This window comes from Camelina sativa, chromosome 20, assembly GCF_030686135.1.
Source record: "Camelina sativa cultivar CO46 ecotype springtype chromosome 20, ASM3068613v1".
Lineage (NCBI taxonomy): Eukaryota > Viridiplantae > Streptophyta > Magnoliopsida > Brassicales > Brassicaceae > Camelina > Camelina sativa.
The window spans coordinates 18,229,256-18,249,896 of NC_141899.1; the positions used below are offsets into that span (position 1 = coordinate 18,229,256).

General features: G+C 33.5%; 2 protein-coding genes, 1 long non-coding RNA gene and 1 pseudogene across 5 annotated transcripts; 3 read left to right on the forward strand and 1 right to left on the reverse strand.

Annotated features, from left to right (window-relative positions):
- Positions 1-2,738: 2,738 nt before the first annotated feature.
- On the forward strand, positions 2,739-4,040 carry LOC104771065 (auxin-responsive protein IAA28). 2 transcript variants are annotated; one of them, XM_087506667.1, is made up of 3 exons: positions 2,739-3,037; positions 3,185-3,499; positions 3,640-4,040. In XM_087506667.1, the coding sequence occupies exons 1-3, from the start codon at positions 2,910-2,912 to the stop codon at positions 3,722-3,724; spliced, it is 528 nt and encodes a 175-aa protein (XP_087362793.1). In that variant the 5' UTR covers positions 2,739-2,909; the 3' UTR covers positions 3,725-4,040. The 2 variants fall into 2 exon arrangements, 1 of the variants encoding a protein (XP_087362793.1); XR_002036909.2 differs by having other exon boundaries at positions 2,772-3,037; positions 3,185-3,560.
- Positions 4,041-4,836: 796 nt separating this feature from the next.
- Positions 4,837-6,067, reverse strand: LOC104771067 (uncharacterized). Its single transcript, XR_764709.3, has 3 exons — positions 5,877-6,067; positions 5,712-5,787; positions 4,837-5,347 (listed from the first exon to the last, which is right to left on the reverse strand). It is a non-coding gene; the product is annotated as an uncharacterized LOC104771067 (long non-coding RNA).
- Positions 6,068-11,735: 5,668 nt separating this feature from the next.
- LOC104771068 (ent-kaurene oxidase, chloroplastic) lies at positions 11,736-14,417 on the forward strand. Its single transcript, XM_010495542.3, has 7 exons — positions 11,736-12,083; positions 12,256-12,416; positions 12,626-12,787; positions 12,882-13,022; positions 13,107-13,361; positions 13,430-13,786; positions 13,887-14,417. Exons 1-7 carry the CDS (start codon positions 11,957-11,959, stop codon positions 14,202-14,204), a joined length of 1,521 nt encoding a protein of 506 aa, XP_010493844.1. The 5' UTR covers positions 11,736-11,956; the 3' UTR covers positions 14,205-14,417.
- A 51-nt stretch (positions 14,418-14,468) lies between these two features.
- Positions 14,469-17,239, forward strand: LOC104772609 (receptor-like protein 52 pseudogene; annotated as a pseudogene). Its single transcript, XR_015592262.1, has one exon. The product of XR_015592262.1 is annotated as a receptor-like protein 52 pseudogene (transcript).
- Positions 17,240-20,641: the final 3,402 nt, after the last annotated feature.

Here is a 20,641-nt window from a genome sequence, read left to right on the forward strand (position 1 = left end):
CGTCTGAATGATTTCATTGATATACAACAGGTGAATTACAAGGTGAAACTACATGAGCTGGCAAGGAAATAAATTTTTCCAGAGGTTAAAGCCGGCAAGCACAAAACGCTTCCGGAGACTTAAGGGGAAAAAACCCAGACAAGCTTAAAACATAGCATCCAAATAGATTACAACCCGGATCAAGATCTAGAGATCCAAAAAAGACAATAAAAACTTAACCCTTCTTATAAAATTAAAATTTAAACAGATCTGAGATAAGAAAAACCACACAAACGGATTAAAATACCAGAATCTCCTTTACCACAGTACTTGACCTGGAATGAAGTGCCGTGCGATCCTCTTTTTGTTGCTCCGGCGTGGAACTACGGAGGCGGTGAGACACCTTCAAGCCCTAAAGCTTCTTCAAGAGGAAAGAAAGGGATCTAGATCTATGATGGTGAGATTTCTTCATCTGAGACAGTGAGCGAAATCGGTTGATAACTGTCTCTGCCTTGGAAGGAGCGGCCAGATCTGCAACTGTGCTTGACTGAAACACAAGAACCAAACGACAAAGCAACAAAGCTAAGGATAAGAAGATTTAAGCTTTTTAAAATCTAGATCTGAAAACTAGATCTGATGCCGTTGGGAAAAAGAAGATAGATGAGCGGAGATATAGAAGAAACAAAGCTAAAACAAAAGAGAGAAACCGACTCCGGTGCTAAGGAAGCCACCGGAGCCGGTTAAACTAAGCGGCGGTGGTGGTTTTAGGTTAGAGAGAAGGCAGAGAAGTTTTTTTCTTAGTTTAGAAGTTAGAACACATTATTTCTAGTTTATAAATAGTTCTTTATGTTTGTTTTCTCCTTCGGTGTTAAATAAGAGTATATGAATTACAAGTGCAATATTTCTTGGGGATGATTTTACCGCTGTCTATTAGATAACAATACGAGGACAGTCAGTTTAACTAATTTGGCAAGTTATTAAGTTGTGTCTCATCATGGGATTGCTGACTCAATAAATACCTAATCCATTTACAGTAGTATCAAATTTTATAACATTCAAGTATCCTAAAAACATTTGAATGTCCGATATGTTTACTATAAAATAATTACACTTGATATTTTTTTGGTTGACATGTGAATTATATATTAACAAATGGAAAAAATTATATACAAAAGTTTGGAAATGTGAAGGATTGGTAATAGAAAAAATAGAGTAAAAGACAAAAAAATTTGTTAAAAGCCGATGACAACACATCCTCCAAAACCTTGGTACTCTAGCATATGACAATTGGAATACCCCTAATTAACCCATTTTAGTTAGGTGATTTCACCAGCTAAAATTACAGCCTATTTGATTATATATGTGTCACAGCTATTAACTTTTCTTAGATTGAGTTGAAAGATCCTTAAACCATCTTGATATATTTCTAAAGTTAAACTTGATTACCGTATATCGGTAATATCATTACTTAAGATATTCTTCATGGGTGGACGAATTCCGTAAACCAATCAATTATGTAACTGGAAAAAATGGACAAACATTAATACATTATGGACTAAGGAGGCCAAATTACAGCAACAAAAACTAAGTTGGTAGTGGACTTTTAGTAGTGGAATTCAAAGTATACAATTAATATTTGCAATATATATATTATGTAAAAATAAACAGAAGAAGGTTTGTAAACGAGGGAGAAACGGAAACCTACTACTTTCTTCCTTTTATTGGTAGGCACTCATTTAAGCATGCCTAGGAATCTCTTTCCTTTTCTATGTCGGCCTCCACTCTCCAATTTTTTATTTACACAAAGAAACTCTATAGATATGGCCATGGAGATGAATCGATGAGGATGATGATGATGATGGTTTCGATGGTGATGACTTGATGAAACAACAATGCATTATACATATTTCTTTGTCTCATGAGTCATGATATGCACACACGGTTACATATTTACATATAATTTTTTCTTAATATAAGTTGTCAAAATATGAAATTTGCTAAAATGCATGTGTTACGAGATCTTTCGAACTTAAAGACATTAATGTCACACATGTCATGTAGAAGAGAAGCAACTTATAGTTTTTCTTTTTAAGTACTAGCTCGATGATGTATAGTTTTATAGAAAAAAAAGCTATATGATGTATGGTTCTTTGGTAATTTCCGATGAGTTTTATAGATTAACAAAAGTTTATACTAAGCCCACTATAGTAGAAATCAGAAGATCGAAAAATGATTTCATATTTCATGATTCAGTTAATGATTATCATTATGCGAAGGCCTAATATATACTCCCCCGTTTCAAAATATAAGATGTTTTGGAGAAGTTTTTTGTTTCACAATATCAGATGTTTTCAAGTTTCTATGCAACTTTTAGATTAGTTTAGTATTTTATATTATACAGTATTGTTTATGATTGGTTGAACTTATTAAAAGTAAAAGCTTCTTAATCTGTGTGCTTTAGTTAAAACATCCTATATTTTGAAACGGAGGAAGTATAACCTAGTATAACTATGATTTTGATTAAATGTTTAATATTATTTTGACTCTTCCGGTTGGGGCAACTAATCTGGATTGTTAATTTCATAGGAATGGTTGGTTAAAAAATATTGTTCTTTCGAATGTTTATTTCTTGTGAAATATAACTCTAAATTTGTTTATAAGATTTCTTGAACAATCATGGAATAATGTATCCATCAATCGGCATCAGATTCATAGAATCATACACGTATTTAACGCATTTTGACATTCGGAATATAATCCTTACAAAGTAGGATCTGTTAGGAGATTATTAATACAAAATAAAATCTCTTTTCATTAGAAAAAATAAAGAGAGAGGCCACTTTTATAAAGATTGGGATTGTAGTTCCTTTGACAACCACCCATATAATAATACTCCCCAACACCCAAAAAGACAACACAAACTTGGAAAAATGGAAGAAGAGAAGAGATTGGAGCTAAGGCTGGCTCCTCCCTGCCACCAATTCACTTCCAACAACAAGAGCAATGGATCTAGGCAAAGAAGCTCGACCAAAGAAACATCATTTGTTTCCAATAACAGGTTCTCTTAATCCGTTCTTACAATCTTGCTTGTCTTTACAGTCAAGTTAAATCATTGTTGTCTATAAGTTGGGTTTAGGTCCGGTATTCCCATGATTATTTGTATAAACCATGGTTATCAAGTTATAACTAGACATGGACAAAACAGGGTTGACGCAGCACCGGTGGTGGGATGGCCGCCGGTGAGACAATCCCGGCGAAACCTAGCGGCACAGCTAAAGGAGGAGATAAAGAAGAGGGAGAGTGATCATGAAGAGAAAGAGTTGTACGTAAAGATCAACATGGAAGGAGTTCCCATAGGAAGAAAAGTCAACCTCTCAGCTTTTAACAACTACCAACAGCTTTCACATGCCGTTGACCAACTCTTCTCTAAGAAAGATTCGTGGGATCTAAACAGACAATACACTTTGGTCTACGAAGACACTGAAGGAGATAAAGTTCTGGTGGGAGATGTTCCTTGGGAGTAAGTTCTTAAAAAGAGTTTGGTTATTTCTCATCATCATGTCATTCTTTTCTTATAAAAGGTCATAGTCTTGAATATTTATCTGATGATAATATAAATCATTTGGGGAAATTAATCATAAAGTTTACTTTATTTCTTAGGATGTTTGTATCGACCGTGAAGAGGTTGCATGTTTTGAAGACCTTCAACGCCTCCTCGCTCTCTCGTAAGACTACCTTAGTTTAATTTGCTTACGAAATTCTTTTCTTCATCTCAGCTAGAAAACATGGCAAGGAATAGAGTGAGGTTGGCCAAAATCATCAGTTCGATGATTTGTTTTTAAATGTAATTTTTGTGGAAACTAATAGGGTTTGGTTATTAAACCAAAAAAAAAAGGGTTTGGCTTGATTTACTATGTTTCTTTTCTTTTTTATTTATTTATTTAGAATTTATCTTAACAACTTATATTCTAGGTTTTTGCTTGCTACGTTTTTTTTTGTTGTTGTAAATATGCTGTTCGTTCCAGTAATCTGAGTTATTATGTTTATCGCGTGTATAAAAAGCAGTGGCTCTCATTTATTATAGTGCTTGATATTTGTTGAAATGGATATTTATACTACTACTAGATTGGGGTCCGTCAATGTCCGATGACCGATGGACATGTTATTTACTTTTAATAAATTTATATTTTATTGCACGAAATAGAGAAATATTTTAGTTAGTAAGGAGAGTTATTTACTTTTTTTTTGTGTGAATAAATTAATTGTCAATAAATGTTATTTCGTAATTTTTTATTAATTTTTTTTTCCATATATAAAGGTGATTACACAATTTATTGTATTTCTTTCAGTTAATTGGTTATTACTAATTTTGATTGTAAAATTCTTACAAAATTGCTGTAAAAAAAAAAAAAAAATCTTACAAAATTAACATCAATCCAAAACTATGATCTAAATACAAATTTTCGTTTCATTAAATTATAAACACACTATTTGTAAAGACGGTTATATAAACACGTGAATGAACATAAACAATGCACAAAATAAAGTATAGCGTAATTGAGAAAAGTGTTGTGAAATGTTTTTGGGGTATTTGCAAAATGTCTATATGCTATTTTGGATTTGTAACTTCATGAGTTCAACGATCGTTTTAGTGAGGTGAACACCAAGAGGGGGTATTGAACTTGAATTTTAAAGGATTTAGTAGGATTTTAATTTTTTAGAGTTTTGAAAGATTTGAGTGAGCTTTTAGAAGATTTGATTGTTTTTTAGAGTTTTTATGTTTTTAAATCAAGAATATGAAATGTGATTCTGTGAGATTTATTATTAAACTTTAGGTGATTTTAGAATATTTCAAAATACAAAAAGAAAAATTTGGCTTCAATCTCTTCAACGACACCTAACTATTCCATTACATAACTATTCCATTACATAAAAATTGGCATGAAGGGATAATGATGAGATCGAAGAGATCATTTAGAAATTTACATCATTGAGAGTTTAAAAAGAAAGCAAAGTTCACCTAAGTGAAGTATTCTTGTGGGGGTGTATCTCAGTATCAATTTTTATAACAAAAGGACTCCTCAGCTGGAAGAGAAGAGAAGGAAGAGTGAGATGACGAGAGTCCAACTGGTAATCCCCTTCCTATCCAAAGTGAACCACATATGAAAAGAGAGGCCAAGTGTACACTCTTTGCTGTAATAAGCGTTTGAGATCCCAACCCATCCGCAAATAACACATTAACACACCGGCCTTGGAATGACCCGTTGTTTCATTCATCACGTATACATACCAGAGTACACGAAGCATGATAAGTAGTCCAATGGCAATCCTAGGTTGTTTCCAGCACATGATCAGATGTTTTACATGGCTAGTGGAACATAGGTTGAAAAAAAAAAAGCAAGAGAGGTCAGTCACTTGTCTATATACTCTTTCACAAAGGAACGGTGACCAAGAGAGATAGCTTAACAAAAGAAACAAAACCGACGAGTTCAGAATTTACTAAAGCTTGTCCAAATCTATTCCATCGTTACACATCATCATAGAACAGTTTTTAAAACAATAACTCTTCCTTTTATAACTTGTTTCTAAACTATCAATATACAAAACCAAGCTGGATTTGAAAGATAAAGCATGGTGGAAGGACTGTGTGAGGAAAAAAAGACATTGTAGTTAGAGGAGACGAAGTTTATTTTTTTGTTGGTATTGAATATAAAAGGGGAATTCACAAGTACCTTGCCGTTGTGAAATCTTATCAATGGAATAGACCACGACTTCTTCTCCTCCTCCACTGAGCACTGTCGAAGATTCCTATAGACATATGCAAAGAAGTAGAGGATGATAAAGAATTGCAAAATCCAAATCGGAGATATAAAAGAGAACAAGAGAGAGAGAGAGACAAGTGACAAAAAGGAGGAGTCTTGTTAAAGGAGGCGGCTGGATCGGTGTATAAAAGGATATGAGCGGCGACGGTGAGGAGCATGAATAAAAGAACAAGATTACGAAGCTTCAGCATCGCCGCTCATACTGCGATTTGCATTTGCCTTTACTTTTTTGTTAGTTTTATAATTGAGTTTGGTCGTATGGACATATCATCGTTACCCAGTTAATGTGTTTTTTAAGTAAGAGGTGTGTCTGTAAGAGGCATGACTTTTCGACTAAAGACACAGTTATTGGTAATGTGAACATTTTCAAGTGTGAGTGATCGAGAGAGAGAGAGAGCGATAAAGAAGAAGAACAAGCAAGTGAATAAAAAAGAAAAACCATTATCAGCTCTCAATTTTGTTCTCTCTGCAATCATTCTTCTCTCCCGCTTTTGATTTGAGTCCTAGGAAAATTATGTTGATTGAGTTATATCTCTGCACTTCTATCCGATAGTTTTTTTTTCTTCTGAAATCCTTCAGAATTCTACCTCATACCCTATGATTTTATTAGTCATGTTTTCTAACTAAAAAACCAAAAAAAAGTCTTCTAAAATCATTCAAAGTAGTATGTTTTAAAAAGTTGTGAAATTTTGAATAACAGGAGATTTAAAGTAGGTTTTATAAATTCTTGATTGAATAACAAGAGATTCTGAATTATTTTAAGAGATTTTATAGACATCTTAAGTTGAATAACACAGAATTTCATAAGATTTTAAAAAAAATCTCAATTGAATAACAAGTGATTTGAAGAAAACTGTAAAATCCTTTAAAATTTAAGTTCAATACCCCCCTCCAAATTACTTATGTGTACTTTTTCGTTATCTCTTTCTGATTTGTTCTTTGAATTTGACTACTCAAAATTGATGAAATTATCTAAGTTCTACTCATGAGATGTACATATTTTTTAAACAAGAATTAGATATCCACATTAATAATGTTTGAAATGATGAAACATTTTCTCATTTGAAACCTCTTGGAGAACTTGCTCTCGTGAAAACTCAAAAAATATGTGTAGGATTAACATTGGACATGGAGCCCACTAAAATATATCGGTCGGAGTGTTACAAGTTGTATTAGAGTTGAACCCAGATGAGTGTGGAGCCGAGTGGGTTCACACCGTTGGGAATGACGGTCTTGATGCACAACGAGGACGTTGCGATCTGTTAGTAGGGGTGAATTGTGACATTCCGATTTTAGGAACATGTAGAAAGGTTTAAAAGAATTGATTTGACCACCTATATCACCAAAATACACTTATCTTTTCGGTCAAAGGTCTTGAGAGAACTCCACAGCTAAGCATGCTTATGCTGGAGTAGTCTCAGGATGGGTGACATTCCGGGAAGTGACTGTTGGAACTGTACGAGTAAGAACAAAATACATGAAAAATCATGTGATGATTTATAGGGATGTTAACAAGTCTTTAAAACCTCTGGACGTAGCAAACCGGCAGTCAGATATGGATAAGCTTACAAACCTAGTGAAAGGACGTGAGGCCCATTAAAAAGTGGCCCATCGACTGAGATTAAACATGAGCCGACTAAAAAGTGTCTGTTGGGATGCTACAATATGTCACATTCTTTGGTGCATAGGCTTTTGAAATTGGTTTTGATTTTGCATGCATGTTGCTACTGTAACTATTGTGAGATATTTTTTAACAATGAAAATCGTGAAACCTCATAGACGCAATTAGATCAAAGATCAATTTTGAGTTATTAATTAGTTTGCTTCATAAAAAAAATATGTATTTGTATATATTTCAAATGAAATTTTGAAGAAGAGATTTTAGAATATGAAAACTCGTATGATGATTATATAAAATATTTTTATATTTCTATTAGGTTTTTAACCCATGCTACGCGTGGGTTTATTTGATATATTTTGGTGAAAATTATATCTGATTGATGATAGTTATGAAATATTATCTTATAAAAAACTTTAAATTACTATTAAGACCAAACTTTTTATTGCAGATACACAAAGATTTTAAAAAATATAAAAATCGATTGTAACATCAAATCTGATCAAAAGAATCATGGATTTAACTGGACGTCCAGGCGAGGCGGATCGGACATTCGAACTGGTAACATTGCATATACTAAATCATTTCTTTGACCACCAGACAAATGAAACATTTTTAGAATCATGAATTAATCTCGTTTTCTCATATTTAATTGACCGCCACCATCTATGTTTTTGTGCTTTTTTTCCATTGTTTTCTTACTCTTCATATTGTTTCTCATCATTTTTATTGTTAAATTTTCATTATTACTTTTACCGTCCGATTTTTCTTTATACGTTTCTTCTTCCTCCTCCTTGTCAACTTTCTCATATTTTTCCACTTAATTATCATTTACAACCTTTTTTAGACTACCGAATAACTTGTTAGACCAAAATTATTTCTTATTTTCTCATAAAATTTCATGGATCAGTATAGTCACCACATGCACTCAATTATTGATATTTTCACATGTATACTTACTCGATTTTAGATCCACATGTATTGAAACTTCTTGAACCAAAATCTTTAATACTACAAAATTACAAATTACTTGCAGAGAAAGTAATATGAACACATATATAGCTAATAAAAAATGTGTTTGTCATCGATCTTTAAACCTCAAAAATTAACTGCAGGCCCCATGTCCAATCTCAGTCCATGAGCCCATCTTTCTTAATGGGCCTCATGTCCTCTCACTAGGCCCGTGAGCCCATCCATATTTGACGGTCGGTTTGCTACGTCTGGGAGGCTTTAAAGACTTGTTACCATCCCTACAAATTACCACATGATATTTCCCTGTTTTTTGTCCTCACTTGCACAGTTCCGACAATCACTTCCCGGAAAGTCACCCATCATGAGACTACTCCAGCTCAAGCACGCTTAACTCTACAGTTCTCGCATGACCCTTGACCGAAAAGATAAGTGCACTTTTGTGACATAGGTGGCCAAATCAATTCGTTTAAACCTCTCCGCATGTCCTTGAAACCAAAGTGTCATAATTCACCCTCACTAACAAATCACAACGTCCTTGTTGCGCACCAATACCGTCTCCCCTGACGGTGTGAGCCCACTCGACTCCACACATGTCTGGGTTCGGCTCTGATATCACTTGTAACGCCCCGACAGCCACCTCTTAGTGGTCCCCATGTCCAATCCCAGTCCATGGGCCCACCTTTCTTAATGTGCATCATGTCCTCTCACTAGGCTCGTGAGTCCATCCATATCCGACGGTCAGTTTGCTACGTCCGGGAGGCTTTAAAGACTTGTTACCGTCCCTGCAAATCACCACATGATTTTTTCCTGTTTTTTGTCCTCACTCGCACAGTTCCGACAATCACTTCCCGGAAGGTCATTCATCCTGAGACTACTCCAGCTCAAGCAGGCTTAACTCTGGAGTTCTCTCAGGATCCTTACCCGAAAAGATAAGTGCACTTTGGTGACATACGTGGCCAAACCAATTCTTTTAAACCTTTCCGCATGTCCTTGAAACCGGGGTGTCACAATTCACCCCCACTAACAGATCGCAACGTCCTCATTGCGCACCAAGACCGTCACCCCCGACGGTGTGAGCCCCCTCGACTCCACACATGTCTGGGTTCTGCTCTGATACCACTTGTAACGCCCCAACCGCCACCTCTTAGTGCGCCCCATGTCCAATCCCAGTCCATGGGCCCACCTTCCTTATTGAGCCTCACGTCCTCTCTCACTAGGCCCGTGAGCCCATCCATATCCAACGGTCGGCTTACTACGTCCGTGAGGCTTTAAAAACTTGTTACCGTCCCTAAAAATCACTACATGATATTTCCCTGTGTTTTGTCCTCACTCGCACAGTTCCAACAATCACTTTCCGGAAGGTCACCCATCCTGAGACTACTCCAGCTCAAGCACGCTTAACTCTGAAGTTCTCTTAGGACCCTTGACCGAAAAGATAAGTGCACTTTGGTGACATAGTTGGCCAAATCAATTCTTTTAAACCTCTCCACATGTCCCTGAAATCAGGGTGTCACTTTAACTCAAACATCACCAAATCAAGGTCTTGCGACGTCAATCCTTCTTCCTTAGACCTAAAAATAAAAAATGTACTGAACCAATATAAAATCACCTATAAAATCATACACAAAAACATATTTTACAGCTCATAAGAGATGTAAAGCACAAAGAGAAATAAATAAGATATTTTCAAGATACTAAAAAACTAAATATATAATAGAGTTTAACAAAAAAATACAGATGAGACATGTAAACATACTGAAACAAATAAATATATAATAGATCAAATATTTTATACTTAAATTTTTAACTTTTAATAGAGTTTAAAAATTTCTAATATTTTAAAATTTAGATGTAATTTAAATATTTATAACATTTTTGATTTTTAGAGTAAAATATTAATGATACTTAAACTTCTGATAGAGTTTAAATACTTATAATATTTTAAACTTTCTATCACAAAAACATGTTTACAGCTCATAAGAGATGTAAAGCACAAAGAAAGATAAATAAGATATTTTCAAGATATTAAAAAATCAATTATATAATAGAGTTTAATAAAAAATACAAATGAGATATGTAAAGCATACTGAAACAAATAAATAAATATATAATAGATCAAATATTTTATACTTAAATTTTAATTTTTAATAGAGTTTAAATATTTATAATATTTTAAAATTTAGATGTAGTTTAAATATTTATAACATTTTTAATTTTTTAGAGTAAAATATTAATGATACTTAAACTTTTTATAGAGTTTAAATATTTATAATATTTTAAACTTTCTATGGGGGTATTTATAATGTTTTTAAATATTTTTTAAAGTTTAAATATTTATAATATTTTTGAACCTTTTAAAAGTTTCATTAATTATAATATTTTAAAGTTTTTAAATTTGTACGCCTGATAAATCAATCTTGATGTTCATTTGTAGTAGGAAACATATTAATCTTATTTATAGTGGTTCTCAGCTAATGTCTAAAATTTTTATAGCCAATATGGGACATTGTACATATACTTATTTATAATATAAAATTTTACATAATTTTAAAAATATTAAATATTGAGATGTTTGTTCGATTGGTTGTTTTAAAAATCCTAATATAGAAAATTCTGTAAATTTTTAAAATGATAAATCAGTGACATGTCGAATCCCGATAGATTATTTAAAATCTTATGTGGACGCCGTAAGGAGCTTATAGCTCTAACTTTTATTTGTATAGATAATTATAATATTTTAAACTTTTAAAAATTTTAAATTTGGGTGCATGATAAATCAAGTTTACTGCTCATTCGTAGTTGAAATCATATTAGTCTTATTTATAATGGTTTTCAGCCATTATCTAAAAAATTTTGTAGCCGATATGGGACGTACATATATTTATAAATATTTTAATATAAAAATTTTACATAATTTAAAAAATGTTAAATATTGAGATGTCTGGTCTTAATTGGTTATTTAAAAAATCTAAATATATAAAATTTTAGAAAATTTTAAAAATGTTAATTATTAACATGTCTAATCCCTATTGGTTGTTTTAAATCCATAAGAACTTACTTTTATTTAGTATAAATTTAATAAAAAAAACTTAAGCTAGTTATCCACTTTTTCTATACCATAACTATTTTCTTAATTTCTCTCAATAGTTTGATTATTTGTTATTTTTACCATTTTATTTATGTGTTATCTATTTTAAACTTTCTTGATTAGAATATATATCCTTCCTTTACTATTATATTTGCTTAATTAAAATGATACCTATAAATTATGGATATTTTCTCCTTTTGTACTTTATGAGTCTATGACATTAATTTAATCATACCGTGTCACTCGTTTAAAATTTAGAAATTTTGTTGTCATAAGAAGATAACCTAAAAACTGATGCAGCATGAGGAGGATCATAGAACGGATAGATTTTGATAAAATCCAAACAAAATAAACTTCCCAAATGCCAATAAAGAGGAAAAATCCAATCTTTACCTTCTCTTCACTATACAAAATGAGTGCTTTACTTCATCATTGTCTTCCCTTAAATAACATCAACACACCAATCGTTCTCCCTCCATGGCCTTCTTCTCCATCCTCCTTGGTTTTGTTGTCTCCTCCTTCATCTTCATCATCTTCTTCAAGAAACTACTCTCCTTCACCAGAAAGAACATGTCTGAAGTTTCTACTCTCCCTTCTGTTCCAGGTTTGTTATTTTTCCCCCCGATTTTAAGTTATCTGGGTTTTGTGATTCATGGGTTTGGGTCTTTGATTGTTTAACTCACTAAAGTTTGAGACTTTGTTTGATTTATGTGATTAAGGAAGGATCACTCAAAAATTGGAACTTTAAGAGCTTTATTGTTGTTTTATCTATGCAGTTGTGCCAGGGTTTCCGGTTATTGGGAACTTGCTGGAACTAAAAGAGAAGAAACCTCACAAGACTTTTACTAGATGGTCAGAGGTTTATGGTCCTATTTACTCTATAAAGATGGGTTCTTCCTCTCTTATAGTTCTCAATTCAACTGAGACTGCCAAAGAGGTTAGCTTTATAGGTTTGATTGATAGGTGTGGAACCTGTTTACTGATATAAGCTTAACACGACTTATAATGATTTAGAGGTCCCCTATTTCTTGTTTATATGATACTAATCTGAAATGATTTTGCTTATGTGGAAATCGGAGTTGATGCACTCTCTGATCATTGGAAGAGTTGGATGATAGGGTGATCTTTGTGTGGTTTTGTTTTCAGGCCATGGTTACTCGGTTTTCATCCATTTCAACAAGGAAGTTGTCAAAAGCGTTGACGGTCCTCACTTGTGACAAGTCTATGGTTGCTACAAGTGATTATGATGATTTCCACAAATTGGTGAAACGGTGTATCTTAAATGGCCTTTTGGGTGCTAATGCACAGGTTAAATCACAGTTCATTCATCCTGCTGCTTCTCCTCGGTATACTTTTGTAGCAAACTGAATCAAGGTCTGTATTGTGTTGATTTTTTTTGCAGAAACGAAAAAGACACTACAGAGATACCCTCATCGAAAATGTGTCTTCCAAGTTGCATGCCCACACGAGGGACTATCCACAAGAACCTGTAAACTTCAGGGCTATATTCGAGCATGAGCTTTTCGGAGTGGCCTTGAAGCAAGTGAGTATTTGTTCAGAAAACTCACTTTACTATTATTTGTGAGGTCATAAGAAGATATGAAAGTTGGTGTTTTTTTTTCAACAGGCCTTTGGGAAAGATGTAGAGTCCATTTACGTTAAGGAACTCGGTGTGACTTTGTCTAGAGACGAGATCTTCAAGATTTTAGTGCATGACATGATGGAGGGTGCAATTGATGTTGATTGGAGAGACTTCTTCCCATACTTGAAATGGATTCCGAATAAAAGTTTCGAAACAAGAATCCAGCAAATGCATAAACGTAGACTCGCTGTGATGAATGCTCTTATTCAAGATCGACTGAAGCAGAATGAATCTGAAACGGTATGTTTTGTTCAACTGTTGTCCTTTATTTTACTCACTCCTATGATCTGATCCCTACTCACAAACAGGATCATGATTGCTATCTAAACTACTTGATGTCGGAAGCCAAAACACTAACCATGGAGCAAATTGCAATCTTGGTTTGGGAGACGATCATCGAGACAGCTGACACTACTTTGGTCACAACTGAATGGGCGATCTATGAGCTTGCAAAGCATCCAAGTGTCCAAGATCGTCTGTGTAAAGAAATCCAAAATGTCTGCGGAGGAGAAACTATCAAAGAAGAGCAATTACCTCAAGTTCCTTATCTCAATGGAGTCTTCCATGAAACTCTTAGGAAGTACAGTCCGGCTCCTCTAGTTCCCATTCGCTATGCCCACGAGGATACCCAAATCGGAGGCTATCATGTCCCTGCAGGAAGTGAGGTAAATTCTCATCTTCACTAGGAGTGAGCAAAAAAGTCTTGTATACCTATTACATTTGAAGTTCATTTACAAAGTCTAGTTTTGGAATCTTGATGTGTAGATAGCAATAAACATATATGGATGCAACATAGACAAGAAGCGTTGGGAGAGACCAGAGGAATGGTTGCCAGAGAGGTTTCTAGATAATGGAAAATACGAATCGTCGGATCTTCACAAGACAATGGCGTTTGGAGCAGGAAAGAGGGTTTGCGCTGGTGCACTTCAAGCATCTCTCATGGCAGGCATTGCCATTGGGAGATTAGTTCAAGAATTTGAATGGAAGCTTAGAGATGGCGAGGAAGAGAATGTGGATACCTATGGCTTGACCTCTCAGAAGCTCTATCCTCTCATGGCTATTATCAACCCAAGACGTTCTTAGGAAACGATGCTCTTCTTTCTTTTATTAGCTTTACTTTTGTCTTTCGAATGGAATGATCTGTCTAAATATCGTTCTACCCTTTTGGGCTGTGGACTTTTTTTTTTTTTTTTTTTTTTGTCACTGGTTTGAGTTGGGATGTTGATGCAGTTAATGGTATTAGTACAAACTATTAAGATGTTATATACAATATACAAATATACAATAGATTGGAGATGTCATGGGTTTGATAGTAACGGCTCAAATCTAGTGGATGACTTCACCTAAAGTTTTCAAACACTCTCTATAAAAGTTTTCAAATTTGTATTATCAAAAAAAGTTTCGAAATTCGTAACATTTTGTTACGTTTACCAGTCAAACTCGGTTGCCGAAATTTCCCCGGCAAAAACCTCAACCAACCAAAACTTTCTAGAATGACTCTTTTACCCTCACTCATTCTCGTCTTCTTCCTCACCTCAATACCTGTATCTGTCTTTTCCCAAATCAACGACCGGTCAACGCTTCTAAACCTGAAAAGCGTTCTCAGCGACCCACCGTCTCTCCGACTATGGAACGACACATCTTCACCGTGCAACTGGCCGGAGATCACTTGCACCGCTGGAAACGTCACCGAGATAAATTTCCAGAACCAGAACTTCACCGGGACAGTTCCGCCGACGATTTGCGATTTCCCGAAACTCAAATACCTAAATTTGTCGTTTAATTACTTCTCCGGTGAGTTTCCAACGATTCTTTACAACTGCACGAAGCTTCAGTACCTCGATCTCTCTCAGAACTACTTCAACGGCTCGCTCCCCGACGACATCAACCGTCTCTCACCGGAACTTAAGTATCTCGATCTCGCGGCTAACTCCTTCGCCGGAGATATCCCAAAAAACATCGGAAGGCTCTCGAAGCTCAAGGTATTGAATCTGTACATGAGCGAATACGACGGAACGTTTCCGTCGGAGATCGGAGACTTGTCCGAGCTGGAAGAGCTTCGGTTAGCGTTGAACGATAAGTTTACACCGGCGAAGCTTCCGACGGAGTTTGGGAAACTGAAGAAACTCAAGTACATGTGGTTATCGGAGATGAATATGATCGGAGAAATCTCAGCGGTTGATTTTGCAAACATGACGGATCTAATCCATGTTGACTTATCGGTCAACAATATAACGGGTCGGATCCCAGACGGTTTATTCGGGTTGAAGAATCTCACTGAGCTTTATCTCTTCGATAATGATCTAACCGGAGAGATCCCCAAATCTATCTCGGCTCTTAACTTGGTAATGCTTGATCTCTCTGCTAATATTTTAATCGGTTCGATTCCGGTATCAATCGGAAATCTAAAGAAATTAGAGGTTTTGAACTTGTATTACAACGAGTTAACCGGAGAAAAATCCCACCGATTATTGGGAAATTATCGGAATTAAAGGACTTTAAGATCTTCAGGAACAAGTTAACCGGAGCAATACCGACAGATATTGGGTTCAATTCACAGCTGGAGCGGTTCGAAGTTTCGGAGAATCAGTTAACCGGGAAGTTACCGAAGAATTTGTGTAAAGGAGGTAAGCTTCTAGGTGTGGTTGTGTATACGAACAATCTTACCGGAGAAATCCCGGAGTCGCTCGGAGATTGTGGGACGCTCTTGACGGTTCAGTTACAAAATAATGGTTTCTCTGGCTCAATTACTGTATTAAACAACCTTCGCAACCTTAACTCAATAGACATTTCCAACAACATATTCAAAAGTCAAGTTCCGGGCTGGTTATGGATGCTACCAAATCTGACCTACGTGAATCTTTCCAACAACACTTTCACCAGTTTCGAAAGATTAACGAAATCTACTTTGCAGTCGTCATCTATGAGTAACTTGTTTGGCTCCAACAACAATTTCACCGGAAGGATTCTATCTTTCATATGTGCGCTGCGCTCTCTAGTCATTCTTGATCTATCTACCAACAAATTTAATGGTTCAATCCCTCGTTGCGTGGGAAATTTTAGTACACTTAAAGTTCTAAATCTTAGAAAGAATCATCTTAGTGGAAGTGTTCCAGAGAATATATCTGCAAGTGTAACATCGCTTGACATTGGTCATAACCAACTAGAGGGAAAGCTTCCAAAATCTTTGGTCCGTGTCTCTTCTCTTGAAGTTCTCAATGTGGAGAGCAACATAATCAATGACACGTTTCCTTTTTGGTTGGCTTCTCTTAAAGAACTACAAGTTCTTGTCCTTCGCTCCAATGCATTCCATGGATCGATACATCAAACGAGGTTTTCTAAGTTGCGAATCATCGACATATCCCGTAATCACTTCAATGCAACTTTGCCACTAGATTTTTTTTTGTCAATTGGACTGCAATGTTCTCACTTGGAAATATTGGAGATCAGTACATGGGCACAAACTATTACAGTGATTCAATAGTTGTGATGAATAAAGGCATAGAAATGGAGATGGTACGTATCCTAACAATCTTTACTGCAATTGACTTTTCTGGCAACAAATTTGAAGGAGAGATTCCAAGGTCCATTGGTCTACTAAAAGAGCTTCATGTGCTCAACTTGTCAAACAATGGTTTCACTGGCCACATCCCATCATCAATGGGAAACCTGAGAGAGCTGGAATCACTAGATGTTTCTCAAAATTCCACAAGAACAAGAGTTAGGGAACCTTTCATACCTTGCGTACATGAACTTCTCTCATAACCAATTTACAGGTCTAGTACCAGGGGGCACTCAGTTTCAAACACAACCTTGCTCTTCTTTTGCGGACAACCCCGGACTCGTTGGCCTTTCACTTAAAATAGTTTGTGTAGAAATCCACGAGAAAACAGTGCAACAATCCGAAATGCCAGAGTCTGGAGAAGATGAAGAAGAGGTGATAAATTGGACAGCAGCCGCAATTGGACTCATACCTGGTATTGCCTTTGGGTTGACGATGGGATATATTGTTGGTTTCTTACAAACCAGAGTTGCTCTTTAACCCTGACCGAAACGAACACATAAGCACAAAGCACCACAACTCACTAGAGAGTAAAGTCAGAGCGGTAATGTTCTGATGCTATATTTAATAAATAATATAGTCTGAATTTATAAAATCTGTATATTAATGTATCGATTTAGTTGACAAAAACAAAAAAGTATCTATTTCAATTCCAATTTTAGAAACTTACAATCAATGTTAGTGAAATCGCTAATACAGTATTACTATTTTACTAGTTTTGTTTTTCAGTCTACACTTTTTATCAAATCAGAACTTGTAATTTGTGTTTTTTCTTTGGAGACTTATTAAAATAGGCTAATTTTTTTAAAAAAATTATCAAAAAGGCCAAATCTTATTAAATTAATTCTTTAAGCAATTATTTTTTCATTTTTGTCCTCAAAATAAAAATCTAACCTTTTTGTGTAAGTGAACAATTTTAGTCTTGTCGAAGAGGATAGGGGTAAACTTTTTGTTATTTACCTTTTTTAAGAGTATAATATTAAAACGTTACTTTGCAAATTTTTGAAATATAGCGACAATTTTGAAATAAAATTTTGGAAATGATTTCTTTTTACCAATTCCCTATATATTAAAAAAAAAGGATTCTCTAAAAAAAACTAATGTATCGTCACCAGAGACCTCAGTCTCCAATTTATTATTTGTCCTTAATTTTTCATAATATTACATTAAACTGCCACTACTATTTTTTTTTGTCAACTGCCACTGCTATTCAATTTATTTATATACATAATATTTTACATTTATTAATTTAGTCTCATTTTGATTTATTATTTACAGCTATATGTCATTTTTTTTAACAAAAAAAAAACAAATGTGTTATTCTTAAAAAATTTATCACATAACTTTATTAATATATATTAAGTTTAAGGTTTAAATATATTTTATATATTAGAAAAATGATTTATTGAAATACATGTGGGTTACCTGCAGATCTCACGAATTCAAGCGGGACAGATGCAAAGACATTTTGCTGCTTAAAATATTTAAACCCATTGCATGATGGCTTAGCAGACGGGTTTGACGGAGTTAACAATTTTATTTAAATCATTTGGTTCATGAAGTTTTAGTTTTTTTGTGGTTTTTATCTGATTTGATAGTTCAAGATTTTGATAAAAATCTAATTGATCACTAATTCGGTTCACATTCGATCCAGATCCGCCATCATGTCAATCTAAAATTTATGGTGAGACGATTAATATTTTAAACTTTCATAAACTTGATGAATTCAAACCAATATAAGTTTGTATTATAAATGTTATACCAAATAAATATATTTACAAATGTAATATTTCAAACAAAAATTTGATGTCGTGCAACAACACGGGTTATTACCTAGTTTTTCTTAAATTAAAAAATTAGGTTTTTATGAATGAAATGTAAAAAAAAAAATCATTCTAAATTAATTTACATATTTTTTCCTTAAATGATACTGATTCTTTGTTGATAAATGATAGTATGATACTAATTCTTTGTTGTTAGTGAATACGTACGAAGAGAAGATTGAGTGCCAGCTTCGTTTGATTGGCTTAAAAAGGAGGAATTGTGGAGGATGAGAGATCCATAAATTGGAGGTGTCATGGGTTTGATTGGTAGTTCTCTTTACCCGCAATGGTAAGTAATATACACTTTTTGATTGATATCAATCATAAAGCAGAAGGAAAAAAAGAAAAGAAAGAAGGAACTAATTAACTGCTCCTAATTCTGTAAGCAGTACCATTCATTTCTTCATTTCTTCATACTACAAGAGAAAAGGCTTTTAACGATGTTTTATATTGATGTTAATTACGTCGGTTATTAAATGACACAAAAGTAATGATGTCCGTTTGAGAACCGACTTTATATCGTCCGAGGCAAATTATATTGGCATTGGTTAATCAAATGACGCGACGGTTTTCATTTTTGTTTGTATCACTTCTACAACCGACGACACATTATTTTATTTATTATATAGTATATATTTTTTAATTTTCAATTTACTTTGTGTTTCTAATAAAATAAAATTCAAACTAACCAAACTTCTAATAGGATCACTAATATATATTAAAATAAATCATGCGGTGTAACGCAGATGAATATCTAGATTTTAACCCACGGTACACCGCAAGACTATATTTTTAAAAGTAAAAAGAAAATAGAAATTTTAAGTAGATTAAATATATATATATATATATATATGTGACTAATATTTTGTAATTTTTAAATGTATATCCCTTATATTTATATATTATTTAGGTTTACTGGTTTAAAAATTAGATTTACCAGTTTAAATTGTTAAATACAGAATATAACCCGTGATATAACATAGTACTGCTTGTTTATTTTATATAATCGTAATTTAATAAACTTAATTAGATATGCCTAATATTCTAAGTCGATAGTGTTAACAAAATAATGAACTGATGATTTACTAACAATTAATGATATAATTTTAAATTTTTATTAATACACAAACTTATCCCTCGATATATCCAAACACAATTTTTCTTCCTTGCTTAAGTAAGACATTAATTTTTTTCAAAATCCAAATAACGAAAAAATGCAAAAAAATATAATTACATTAATTTTATGTGTTTTATGATGATTTAAAGCAAGCAAACTAAATAAATCAAACAAAAATGATAGGAAAATCGTAATTTTAATTAAAACATATTATTTTATATTTCAAACAAAATCTTTTAATTGTTTTTGGTTATAAGGATAGTAAAGAATTTATTGAAGATATTGTAATCTATATATACATTTTGCAAGTACATTTAGCAAATAAATCATGAACTTGCCACCTATTTATAAGACTGCCACTGTATTTAATATTTTTAATTTATAATTTACTATTTATTAAATTATGATTAGGTTTCAAACAAAGTCAGTGTAATATATGATTTTCTTCCAAAATTTTCGCTCTCTTTAATTACGAATTTCTTTCTATATATGATTTATATATGGCAATCAAATCTTTATTACTCTTCTTATTTCTTCTAATTAGATCTTCCCATATATTGCTAAGACTCGGTGCAAAACAAACAATCGACATTAGTTTACTTTCGAAATATCTGCAAAAAAGGAAACAAATATTAGATCTTCCCATATATTGCTAAGAGTCGGTTTCAAATTCTGTTTTATTCGTTTTTTGGAAATTGTAATATATTGTCACAATAAACGTTACTAGCATATTCTATTATATATGTTTAAACCAATTAATTTTGTTTCAAAAAATTTATTTGGTGAAGATATTTTCAATTTCGTCATCAAGATTTTCGCTCTTACTAACCCAAAACCCTCTCAAAATACTATAAATAAGACTCAGCATCTAAATTCAGTAAACACGATAAACACTTCCTCTATAGCAAAAGCAAGCAAAATTTAATTACTCTAATGACAATATTTTATCATCTTCGTTTGAAGTACATTTTATCGTCTATAATATTGTTTTAATTACTCTGAAAATGTATGTACCTCT